The sequence below is a fragment of the Hetaerina americana genome, unplaced genomic scaffold, assembly GCF_022747635.1.
Source record: "Hetaerina americana unplaced genomic scaffold, ioHetAmer1.1.p SCAF_2, whole genome shotgun sequence".
NCBI lineage: Eukaryota > Metazoa > Arthropoda > Insecta > Odonata > Calopterygidae > Hetaerina > Hetaerina americana.
This window is the reverse complement of record NW_027286763.1, coordinates 47,183,329-47,196,206: the sequence shown is the minus strand read 5'-3', so window position 1 is coordinate 47,196,206 and position 12,878 is coordinate 47,183,329. Positions and strand designations below refer to the sequence as shown.

Genomic DNA, 12,878 nt, shown 5'->3' with positions numbered 1-12,878 from the left:
GCGAGTCACGCGTGTCTAAACTGGCGAAGTTAGCTCTTCGCGTACCGTTGCAATTTAATAACAGAAAAGGAAACTAGCGGAAATTTGTCTAATTAGTGTTTCACGATTAGGAAAATCGTGTCGACATGAAGAGGACTGAAGCCATTCTGGGTTCCTACACGTCGCCATGTAATCCGCATTCCTAAACAAACTTCGTGATCACAACGATGGAATTAGGTACGTAATACCATTGAAACTAATGTTTTGTTTTATGTAGTACACTGCGAGTCACCACTAGGGTGTGTGGCAGGGGATGATCACGCACACCAGGCTATCCTTGACCCAAAACACCTTTCCCTCCTAGTTCGGTCAGACAAACTTTATTTTATTCTGATCCTCTTTCGTTCTCGGGAAAAATGGCATCTTAAATCTATCTGCTCTGCACTTGAACTCTCGAATTTTGTTGAAATGATCTTTCCTACCGTAATACGATGGGGCAAATAAAACATTTTCAACGCCATTGTTAAATAGACATCCTTCCAATTAATGCAAGAGATTTAATCTGTTATTTAACCTTCACTCCATGAGTGATTCCCAACCTAGATCCTCTAATAATTTTGATACGCCACTCAAATTTTCAAATCAACGTTTCATAAATCTAGCTCATCTACGCTGCATACGATCCCATTCCGCAATCAATCCAACTTGATGAGGTTCCCATTTAAAAGTACTAGCAGCATATTCTAAATGAGGCCTAACCAGCGAAATATAACACTTAATCTTTAACCTTTTCATTACATTCCCACAAAACTCTTCTAAAAAATCCTAATTTTTTATTAGCTTGTCCACATATTCCCCGTATATGTTTCACCCAGGATAGGTCGTGAGTGAGGGTAACGCACAAGTATTTAAATGAGTCTACTCCATCCATTTCGGTGTTCCTGCTGCAGTAGGCTTTCTGGAGGGCGTTGGTTTTTTCCGAAAATTCACCACTACGCATTTTATTAAGTTTTATTCCGATTTCAAGGTGCCACACCAACGTTGTAACTAATAATAAAACTAATCGAAAGTGGAATCTTACCTTATGTACTGTGATAAATTCATTAATTATCTTATGGTTGCTGACCTAGCATTACCTGGTAGCTTGCGGCTAGTACGCTCACGTGAATACTTGTAGTTTAGTGTTTTTATAGCGTTGCTAGGCGTCCAGAAGTGATGAGCGTGGGTAAATCTAAAATGAAGAATCTTATGAGGTAAAATGACCCGGCATTTACACCTCGAATCTACTTTTGTACTCGTTACCGAGTAACCTCATCAGATGCTTTATGATGTTCCTCTGAACGCACAATTATGATACTCAGTGACGGAACGTTGTCGTATAATAAGTAGATTTTTGTGTGGAAACGCCATTTGTTATTTTATCTCCGAATCACGAAGGATTTCCACAAAAAAGAGTCAGAAACAGTTTTAATTAGATGAAGAAAATTGTCGCCGTGGTGAGCTAGATTTCAACACTGAGGGGTCTTGTTCGAATACTGGAGTTGTTCGATTTTATAGCGGCATTCCGATCGTAATTGATACCGCGTGGCGAGCACATCTATACAGCAGTATCATACCCTACGAGCCGCCGCGCCGTGGGGGCCTCGGATATAATGACACCATCCTGTATTATGTACAAATGCGTTCATATCTGGAATATCGGATTAAAATGAGGTTCTCATTTCATAATTTTCACAAACGTGACTGTGGCACTGTTGTGATCACCAATTTCGTGAGGGGAGAAAGTGTATCTCATTCTATTATTACTGAAGTAAATTTCTATTATATTTATCCAGTGGACGTATTAATCCAGTAGATGTAGGACATGCCGTTCATGAAACACTTCATCTCGGAGTCTTGTGTTTATGTATAATGGTGTAAAAGTTGCTTTTTTTGCCACAGGTACAACCGGGAAAAACTGTAACCAAATCAGTGAATAAACTCATTTCGTTGTATGTAACCTGAAACTGTGAACCCCTTTCTTTACAACCAGGCTATTAATTTGAGTCTGGTTCCTTCCCTCCATGCTTCCGCACCCTCCCTTCCACCCTCCATAGCTTTCTTCCGACGCGATCGCCGGAAAAGACTTATTTCGCGGTTTTCGAATCCGCCTCTAGGCTCGGATACATTGGTTTACTGCCTGAATTTAATGAATTTCTCGTGGTTGAATTATGCGATGCGATGAGGACATCGTATGGTGAAAAACCTTAAAATTACGAGCCATATTACTGAAATTCCAGTTTTTGCAGGTTATATTAGAATGACAGCTGAATTAACTGCTGGCCCGGAGTGAATAATTCCATCCCCGTATCGAGTTTGTGGGTGAGACACTAATGAGAAGTCGAGGGAAATAAAATGGCAAACCATAAGTGAAGAAGATGAGGCAGTTCGTCATAACGATTGTTAAAAACGACCCACTTGACGTCGAGAGACGGTTGATGCCGGCGCCAGGAATTTGCGGGCTTAACCCAACATACCGACTCTCACCCTCTTGTCTCCTTTCACGCCCGGCAGACAATTCAGAAGACCAGTCTTTCGCATTAAATACATCATCTCCCTCCCTTCCTGCGTTTAATTGAAGTTGCATTTTTGTTAGTATCTGCATGGCTTGTATCAGTGCGTATTTAGGGTATTTTTAGACTCGTCTTGTTTGGTATTCCCGCGGCGTAGATGGGCCTCATCACTTAGCGAAAAAGAAGAGCGAACGGCAGAAGCGGTGCCACATTGTAGCTTGTTAAAAATGAAATTGTTTAGAATTCGCTGTTAGGCAGGCATAAAAAAGTTTTATCGAATAGGGATGCAGCGGCGGTATGGTGTAAACCTATGGCTTAAGCTTCGTCAAAAGGAAATATTATATTTTTATAATAGAATTGCTAATTTAGATTGTAGCCCTTGAACCAGTGACCACAAAGGCACGATAGTTACCGACAATTTTTTAATATTTTTAGCACCTTAGACAAACTCAAAGAACTGCGGAAGATGCCGCGAAAGTAGCTTTAAACGGAGTTATTCGCTAATATGCATTGAAAATGCAGAATTTCCAGTGCCAAAATCATTCGAGGCGAATGATTTTTACACTTTGAAAATTATGCATTTTTGCAACGGAAACTTCGGCATCCTTGCTTTTCTTTGATCTTCCAGACTTTCAGATATTTTATGTGACATTATTGTTTGAGGTTTCCGATAGATGAGATAATTTTTCAACCGGAAACACCTGACAACATCATCCATGGCTAAGCCAGGATTCAAACTCGGGGCCCTGTGGGTAGGCGGTGAGTGCTACCAATACCTAGATAATATCTGATACAAATGGTAGTACTAGTTTGAGGAAATATAAAAACGTTTAAGGAAGTATCGTAATCATTCGCCCCACTTACAACGCCGTTCAAGGGCAGTTAATTGCTAATTAATGAGGACTACTTTTTTGGTAATAGGGGTTAAACGTATTAAAATATTGGTGCGTTAATGATTCCAAATACCGAATGGATACCTACTATTAAACTGCATTACTCGTACAGCTCATTCAATCCTTATCTGAACATTACTAGTCGGTGTTCATTCCTTATGAAACTTTTCACGTGTCTAATTATCTAAGTTTTATTAGCAGTTCGACCATGCTTCAAATGTTTAGCTAGATTATGGCGTGTGAAACATAAAATGGGGTCGGCCCTAATTATAAAGTGTGAACTTGTGAACAGAAAAGTGATTATTAGAGCTCAATTCACTAAATTTACCTCACTGTTGGAAATATTCTGATGTATATATATATATATATATATATATATATATATAATATATATATATATATATATATTAGTCCATCATGTTAATCTTGGGAATGATAATTGAGGTGGTTTCCCGTTGCTTTCCTCAATAGTGTTTTTAACGTGACACCATCACTTATTGGCCGCCCCACTGGGGTCAGACGCCATCGCAGCCGCCTCACTGAGGAACAGACGCTGCGTGGACTACCTTTCGTCTGGCTCCTAACCTTCGACCTATCTTGGCATGGGTGACCCTACCAGGAGCAATTATTATTACTCCCGCCAGCACAGCTCTAGGGGTCATCGGAACGCACAAGCCCTTCCACCACGTCAAGGTTGTAGTCCGGGGAGGGATATATATTTATATATATATACACATATATATATGTATATGTATATATATATATATATATATATATATATATATATATATATATATGTATATATATGTATATGTATATATATATATGTATATATATATATGTATATATATGTATATGTATATATATATATGTATATATATGTATATGTATATATATATATGTATATATATGTATATGTATATATATATATATATATAATTATTATAAATTTATTTATTTAGATATATTCCACAGTAAACGTTTGCCTATGAAATTGTTCGTATTATAACAATAGTACACATAGTACAATAGTTTTTGCATGGTACCTAATTGTGATCCAGAGGCTTTTGCATTGAGGTGCTATTTTGCCTCACGGTGAAAATCCGCTTCCGTGATAGCATCGCAACTATTGGGGGAACACGACTGCAAACAAAACCCCACTTCTATTTATTCTGAGCGGGCACGAGAACTGATATTAGCGGCTCGTGGCAGTCTTCGAATCACTTTCCCGCCCCCTGTTTTCCGAGCACGTGGTCTCCGGGGGATGGGCGATGCCGCGTGACAGATATTTTCGGAAGAGTCTTGGCCGTGGTTAAAAGCGCGGCGGGATTTTCGTCATGGGCGCGTGGGGAAATCCATCGCTGATTACAGTCTCTGGAATCATTGCCAAGAATGACAGCAGATCTGTGGGATCAAGATTATTTGGTCGTGAGTCAAGCGGCCAATGTTGTTAAAGGGGTATTTGGTTACTGTTTGTTTACTTAGGCACCCAGATTGCTGAGGCCAGATTGGGGATTCCAGAGGCGTTTCATACCTTACTTCCGATTGTTTCAAATGCGGCGACAACAGGGTTTTCTTATTGTTTGTAAAATGCCGCAATTATTATTGCCCTTGGGTCCTGAATACATCAGAGTCTGTGTCGTGTTAGGTGCATTGCTATACATTTCTGACAATAAATCTTTTACAGGCACGTGTCGGCTTTCAAATAGCATATTTCAATGTTGTAAATCATTGTCGAACAGTTATCGTGTTATTCATTTATCTTTCTCCATTTCGATTCTCCGTGTTTTTGGAGCTGTGTTCTGTTGAATGGAAGTACTGTTCGCTGTCACGGTTCCAGCTGATATTCATGTCCTTAGAGATGCCAAGGCATTCGATGTGAATACATGGCATACATTTTCTCCACTTCATCTAGGGAACGCCTTGTGGTTGAAAAATAATGCTGAATTGGAATGTTCAATAAGCGTAAAAAAGCGAAAACTGAAATAAATTCATGCTGTAAGTTAAACTTACTTATTATGTGTATGCATTTCAATGTTACTATTACTATTACTTTACAAGACATATTTACATATTCAACACTCAACTACTTTGAAATGTGATTCAGGAAAAGAATATGAAACCAAAACGTTCGGTCTTGGGGGTTTTCGAAGGTTAAGAAATATTCTAAATCCAAATCTGATGCATTTTGACCTCGATTTTATTTTTATATCTGTTTTCGGAATCAGATAACCGGGCTCGGCTATGTAATTTATGTGTATGTTTTAGCGCGCATTTTTTACGTATAACTTTCACGCTCACCTCATGGTCTTCCCATACAAAGTATGTTATATGAATTCTTTGAGGCGGTTACAGCTTTTTAAAATAGAATTAATGCCCTTCTAAGGTCGAATTAGAAATTATTTTACCGTCAAGCGTGTTCCGGTGCAATGTTTCAATGATAAATTAAAGTAATTTTTTCTTTCCTTCGATGAAATAATCCACTGAATCGGTGTGGAGGTCATCTGGAGGTCAAGTGTTGATATAGGCTTGGGAGGTGACATATGCAACCAAATATGCATGACAGTGAAACTTCAGCAACTTGTGTATTTATTTGTTGGTTAAAAATAATTTTCCTTTGCCTTTCATCTCAATGGCCTCAAACGTCTACTAATAAATTCCAAATAAAATTTACAATTTTGGCATAAAGTTTTCCGATTTATTCTATGTAACAGTCAAAGGGCAATACCAATAAGAAGGGTAATCAAGTGCCAATCCAATCTTGCTGTAGTGGAAAATTACATTAGTCAGAAATACATTTTATCATGCAGTATTCATGGCACCAGAACAACATTGGAATCTTTAGAAAGGAAATATAATATTTCATTGATATCCCAAGGAAACAATTATTAGTTTCTCTGAACTCAAATATGCTTTGATGGAAAAATTAATTTTGATTAAAATTTTTTTCCTAGAATTTCAAGTTCTGTTTCGAAAAATATTGGGTCAAACCCAGCAAAGAGTGACATTTTATTGAAGGTGCACATTTACTTGATAAACATAGAAATATCCAAACCTTTAATCTTGATTATTTTGGAAAAAGCATTTTCTTGGTTTCTAATGAATATTTTTGATTCAGCATTTGTGTTGCCTTAACTCCAGAAGTAAGGAGTTTTGGACATATAATGATAAAGGCTAAAGTGCTTAAAATTGCAAAATATACCATCCTTTCAAGTTTTTATCATGACTTTTCAAAAGCCTTGTGTAAATCAAGCGTCAATAAACCAGGTAAGGCACAGGAGGGAGAATAGGAGTTGGCAGTGATTGGGAGGGGGCTAAGACAGGGTTTTACATTATCACCTGGGCTTTTTAACTTCATAAATATGCCAAGGAAATGTTAAAGCCTAGCATGGGAGGGGATGCAGTTGGAGGTAAAAGTGGGTGATGAAGTGATTAGGTCAGGTTTACCAATGGTCAAGCAGTTAGTCATGGACAAGACATTGCAATTACTGTTGCAGTTGTACAGGATCAACGTTAGAAGTATGGCAAAGAGATGAAACAAAATAAAGCTAAGGCAAATAGATTCTCAACGAGTGGTGAGGCTTAAGTTAAACATTTTGTAGTAGGATGGGTCTTACTGGAGCAGATGAAACAGTTCATGCATTTTGGTGGTATTGAGTTGTCAAAAGAAGAAAGCAATCAATGACATGCATGATAAGTAAAGCTGGAAACATATTAAGCGTAGCACACTTATGGTTCCAAAACTAGGTCTTTTTGATAAGAGTATGATCATAGAGTATTTTGGCATTCTCATTTAAAAATAACAGTGATGAACTATGTATATCTGCATATAGATAGGTTCTCTTTATGCTTTGATGCCAATGCACTATTTTATTAGTTGCGGATGCTGTTATAGTGAAAAACACGTAAAATTTTTCTTTAAAACCTTACCTTTACTATTTACCTATAAAACATTTTCTCATATTCCATTACTTTTTTGCAATTTCTTCATTGGTTGCATATTAAAAATTTCCCTTCCAAAAATTTACCATGAATGGCATAATCAATTCCCACTTCATTATCTGAATTTACAATTATTTCCTTGGTAACTTTGACATGACCATGTGTATAGGTTTGGCAAAGAGCCTTTACAAGTAGTGTTTGATCCTCGGAAGGAGTTGTCATGCCACCTTCCAAAAAAAGGTGATGTATGGGCATGGCCATCTTGAAACCATTGAAAGAAGGCTGGGGTGGAACTCACAATGTGTTGCAGATGCATAGTCAGGGAGGCAGTTGTCCACTATGGCCACCCTCAGTTGTTAAGGAATGGAATTTTTCATCACTAAATTTGTCTTCATCTCATAAAACTATGTAATGTTGTTTGTGAGTATGGTGTGTGTAATCACAAGAGTAATCAACCTGAGTGGATATGAGTCTTAACATAAAAATTTCATGTTAAAAGTAATATGCTAATGGCATTTTTGTCCCAAAGAGGGTGAAACTATGTGGAAAACGAATCAGTCTACAAAAAATTGTCAATAAAAGTAAAATATCCCTTGAATTTTGAACATTTTGGTCATCATTTTCTCCTCAGTATCATAAGTCCTTAAAACATAATTGAGATTGAAACCAATCACTTGGTCTTAATCATCCACAATTTGGACTATTTCATTTTCATGTCACCTCTCCTGCTGTCATATCCATTCCTTTCTTTTGGCATGTATGAACAGACCTTAACCAGCATTAGTGATTAGATTAAAGTACATTATATTTATTGAAATCCTCATTCTTTTATTTATGGGGGTTGATAAAAAGTAATTGAGGGATCATGAGACTACTGATTTTTTTTCCAGTGGGAGGGATCTACACGGTGATCCGATCCAAAGCATATGTGTCCACAGAGGAGATGGGTGATCAGTATTGCCTAATTGGACCATACAAAGAGAACTGTGCGAGGACAGAGGTTGAAGAAACAGAATTCAACCATTCCTCACCTCTTTACACAGCAGTGAGAAGAATGAGGGATCGAGGATCTAAGGTATCTGTGCCCTAATGGTTTTTGCATGGCTAATCATTTTCTAAAATGCCATCTCACTTTGTATCATGGTTCATTGTAGCATTGCATTTAGAGTGCTCAATCGGAGGGTTATAATTTCTAATCTAAGTGCTGTCTCTGGCTACTCTTCGTAAAACTCAGTATTTGAATATTGTTGTCCAGGTGCTCATGGAATACAGGATACCCTTATTCTCAATGACCTACAGATTGTTCAAATATTATATGCCCGGTAGTTGACAATCCTTGAATGCTTTTTTACAGTTAGTCTTTGATTTAAAACTTGCATATGGCCAAAAAACCTATGCTGGTGTGCCTCTATGTTGTTTCTTTAAGCAAGTTATTTTTGTGCAGGAGAAGCTATTATATGATTTTCAATTGGGTTTTAGGGATTTTTTCTTTTTTCACTTAAGGTGAGCTCTTTTCTTGCTTTTCCAATTAGTTTTTCAACCGTTTGTTATATTCACATCAATTTATAAAACTAAAGGTACAAAAAGTAGTGACTGTGACTCCATTTCAAGCTGACCTTGTATGGATTGGCGAGTTCTGTGAAAATAATGGACTTAATTTGGAGGATATTTATCTCCCCAATGAAATAAATTTTTCAAGAAAAATTCTTTCCCAATAATACAAGGACAGGTGGGTGGAGTGGCTTTGTGTGATGGCTTCTCACCCTTAGGACCCAGGTCCTAAGGGTGAGAAGCCATCACACAAAGCCAAAGGGGATTGTCAATGGTGACAGTATTTTTCAGAGGTATCCTGAACCCTTTTTGGGTGTCATGCCATGTTGAGAGCACTTAAATTGGAGTTCACCCTATTTAATGTCCTATTTGATTCTCATGACCTCTTGGTATCTTTAATTAAATACTGGGCTTCTCTCCACCCTTCCCCTATTCCATGAAAGTCTTACCTTGACCTAATTACTTGCCTATCCCTAGTAGCTCAAATGATCTCGGTTGCCTCCCATTGTAGCTATAATTACCAAATAAGGTTTAGCTTCTTAAAAGTTAATTTCTGTTTTTCTTTCTAATTGCGCAGATTCACACAGGAGCATGGCTTGTTGATGGCAACCCTCAGATTATCCTCTTCGATATTGGATCAGCTTCTTGGAGGCTTGACAATTTCAAGAGTGAATTGTGGGATAGTTGTGGCATAGGTATCCCACGTGAAGATTTAGAAACAAATGATGCAATTATTCTTGGATATTTAGTTGCAGAATTCATAGGAGAGGTATGAAGACAAGTTTTCAATGGTTGACATTAATGTGGTACAATTACATCATGCTAATTTGTGCCTGAGTAATTCACCTTAACACTCATATTATTCAAAATATAATTCGAGGATGTGTCTCAGCCATCACTCAGTGAAAATATTTGATTTTAATTGTAATTGTTGTATGAGAATATAAGAGAATATAATTTGTTTCGTAAAGACTTATATCATTAACATCATAATTTCTTCAATTTTTTGATTTATTGTAAATGTAGTTTTAAATTGTGTTCCTTGTAAAATGAGCATATCAATTACAGGTACATGCAATTTTCAGGAGCTGTCAAATAGTATTATATGCAGGGAAACAGTACAAAAACACAGAAAAATACTAAACATAACCAAAATGCACACCTTATCCCATTATTATGTATAGGTAATAAATCAAAACATCTGTGATTTGATTGGTGTTTAAATGAGAAGTTGAATATGTGAAATGATGCATGCTTTTGTTGTTGGTCTACTTTTGACTGATTGGAATGCCTTTTTCAGTTCCGTAAAGCTTGTGACGAGATGAGGAATGCAGCTGATGATCCAGCCCGCATCGTGACGCACTTTCACGAATGGCAGGCTGGTGTTGGTCTCATTGCCCTGCGTACACGTAAGATTGATGTGGCCACTGTATTCACCACCCATGCCACACTCCTGGGCAGGTACCTCTGTGCAGGCAGTACAGACTTCTACAACAATCTGGATAAGGTAGGGTTCTGTGGCATGATGAGATGTTAAAAAATATTTTTAAACCCAGGGTAAACAGGGTGAAAATTGCTGCTGAAGGTACATTGGGACTTATGCATGACACTGACAGATTTTCTTGTAAAGGGTGTGGCAACATAACTTCCTTTTTTTTTAACAAGATTTTGCTTTATAGAAAAGGAAGCTATGTTGCCACAACCTTTACTTATATTTCTGCTTGTTTTGTCCCTCTAAATGAGATCTATTCTCATTTGAACAAAAAGCGGTGTTGATTTTATCAGTTCAAATCTTCTTGAATTAAAAAAATTCAAAGTTTATGCATTTGGAATGCAATTCTTTCATTTCTATTTGAATGGATCTAATGCATGGATTGAAGTTTAAATAAATTGGTTAAAAGTGGTTACTTTTGATATGATACTCCGTGAATGAATTGTTATTGTATTCATCACCTATCATTTCAGGAGAGCGGTTAAAAAGTCAAAAGTCAGAATTAATAAGATAGAATACATGCCCAGAAGTACCTGGTCTGACCTTGAGATGGCGGTAGTTGTTTGAAAAATATCACTGTATTAGAAAGTATGCAATCTATTAAGCATATGTTTCAAGTTTGAAGGTGCCACATTTGTTTAGTATTTGTTTGGCAGCCATCAATAGTGAACGTTCTCATTGAATTTGTGAAAATGGAGAAAATTTGTCATTGTTATGTGATACAATACTTTTATTTGAAAGGCCTCAGTCATAGCACTAAAAAAGCCGAAGTGGATTCTACTCTGGGTGAGTCTGCTCCTTCGTTTTCAGCAGTAAAATATTGAGTAGTGTTGGGTTTAAACGAGGTCGTACGAGCTGCCAAGATGAGCATCGCATTGGTCGACCAGATGAGGTGACGACTCCAGAAACAGTAAAGAAAATCCACAAAGTGATACTGGATGATCATCAACTGAAAGTATAGGCATAGTAGGCATTTCAAAAAGTTTGGTACATTGCATATTAACTGAAAATTTCGACATTAGAAAGCTGTGTGCAAGATGGGTGCTGCGTTTGCTCAACCTTGAGCAAAACCAGTTTCGTGAAGATATTTCAATTGAGTGTTTAGCAAAGTTTCACAGCAAAAGAGCAGAATTTATGTGCCATTTCATATCCATGGATGAAACATGGGTCCATTACTTCATACTTGAGGCAAAAGAACCATCAAAACAATGGAGTCAAATGGGAGAAACGGCTCCAAAGACGGCGAAGACCGTTTCATCTGCAGGCAAGGTCATGGCATCGGTTTTTTGAGATGTGAGTGGGATAATTTTCATTGACTATCTTGAAAAAGAAAAAAACTATCAACGGCGAGTATTGTGCGAATGTATTGCAAAGTTTGAGCAAAGTAATCAAGCAAAAGCGGCCGCATTTGGCTAAGCAGAAAGTGTTGTTTCATCAAGACAATGTACCAACTCACAAATCTGTTATTGTAATGTCCCAAATTCATGAATTCAAGTTTGAATTGGTACCTCATGCACCCCTTTTGCCACATTTAGTTCGTCGGATTATTTCTTGCTCGCAAACTTGAAAAAATGGCTCGGTGGTCAAAGATTTTCCAACTGTGAAGAAGCGATTTCGGCAGTTAATGGCTATTTTGAGGAGCGAGACAGTTGTTAGTATAAAAATGGTATCAAACTTATTGAACATCGCTGGGAGAAGTGTATAGAGCTGAAAGGAGATTATGTTGAAAAATACATTTTTTTCAAAAATATTTGTTTTCTTTGTTGGGTCAGGTACTTCTGGGATTACTCTCGTATACATTTGTCCTGAAAACATGTGGGTAATGGAGAATAGATCAAAACTGAAGTGTTTATAAGGGGTAAAGATATGTTGAAGAGAAACCTAGTGTTGGTATTAACTGACACTTAAAATATTGCTAGTATCATCTGCATTTGGATGGATAGTGTAAATTCCATTGCCTCCTGAAAAATTTTTATTAGTTAATAAACTTTCACCAGACCTCCAAGGAAAATAACATGACGGAGGAAAGTTTTATTTCAAACTACCTTGTATATGAGAGCACCCTTAGATATTTGATACAAACATTTATTTAATGTAGCCATAATTGTTGCATGGTATTTTTCAAGTATATCCTATGTAATGTTGTTACTTCTTGATCACAGTTTAAAGTTGATGAGGAAGCTGGTAGAAGACAGATTTACCATCGATACTGTTTGGAGCGAGCAGCGACTCACCTTTCCCATGTTTTCACCACTGTTTCTGAGATTACTGGACTGGAAGCAGAGCATCTCCTTAAGAGAAGACCTGATATTATTACTCCCAATGGACTAAATGTGAAAAAATTCAGTGCTATCCACGAATTTCAGAATCTTCATGCTCTCTCAAAAGAAAAAATTCATGAGTTTGTGAGGGGTCACTTCTATGGGTAAATAAAGAATTTTGATGATTTTAATTGTCTGTGTACTATAT

At 37.2% G+C, this 12,878-nt stretch overlaps 1 protein-coding gene across 1 annotated transcript in view; it reads left to right on the top strand.

Moving 5' to 3' along the window:
- The window catches only part of Glys (glycogen [starch] synthase), a 63,678-nt gene that overhangs the window by 37,560 nt on the left and 13,240 nt on the right, over nucleotides 1-12,878 (top strand). Inside the window, exons 3-6 of the mRNA XM_071585008.1 lie at nucleotides 8,257-8,441; nucleotides 9,495-9,686; nucleotides 10,218-10,424; nucleotides 12,572-12,834. Of these exons, the coding sequence (XP_071441109.1) occupies nucleotides 8,257-8,441; nucleotides 9,495-9,686; nucleotides 10,218-10,424; nucleotides 12,572-12,834 (847 nt within the window). The remainder of the gene's footprint in view (nucleotides 1-8,256; nucleotides 8,442-9,494; nucleotides 9,687-10,217; nucleotides 10,425-12,571; nucleotides 12,835-12,878) is intronic.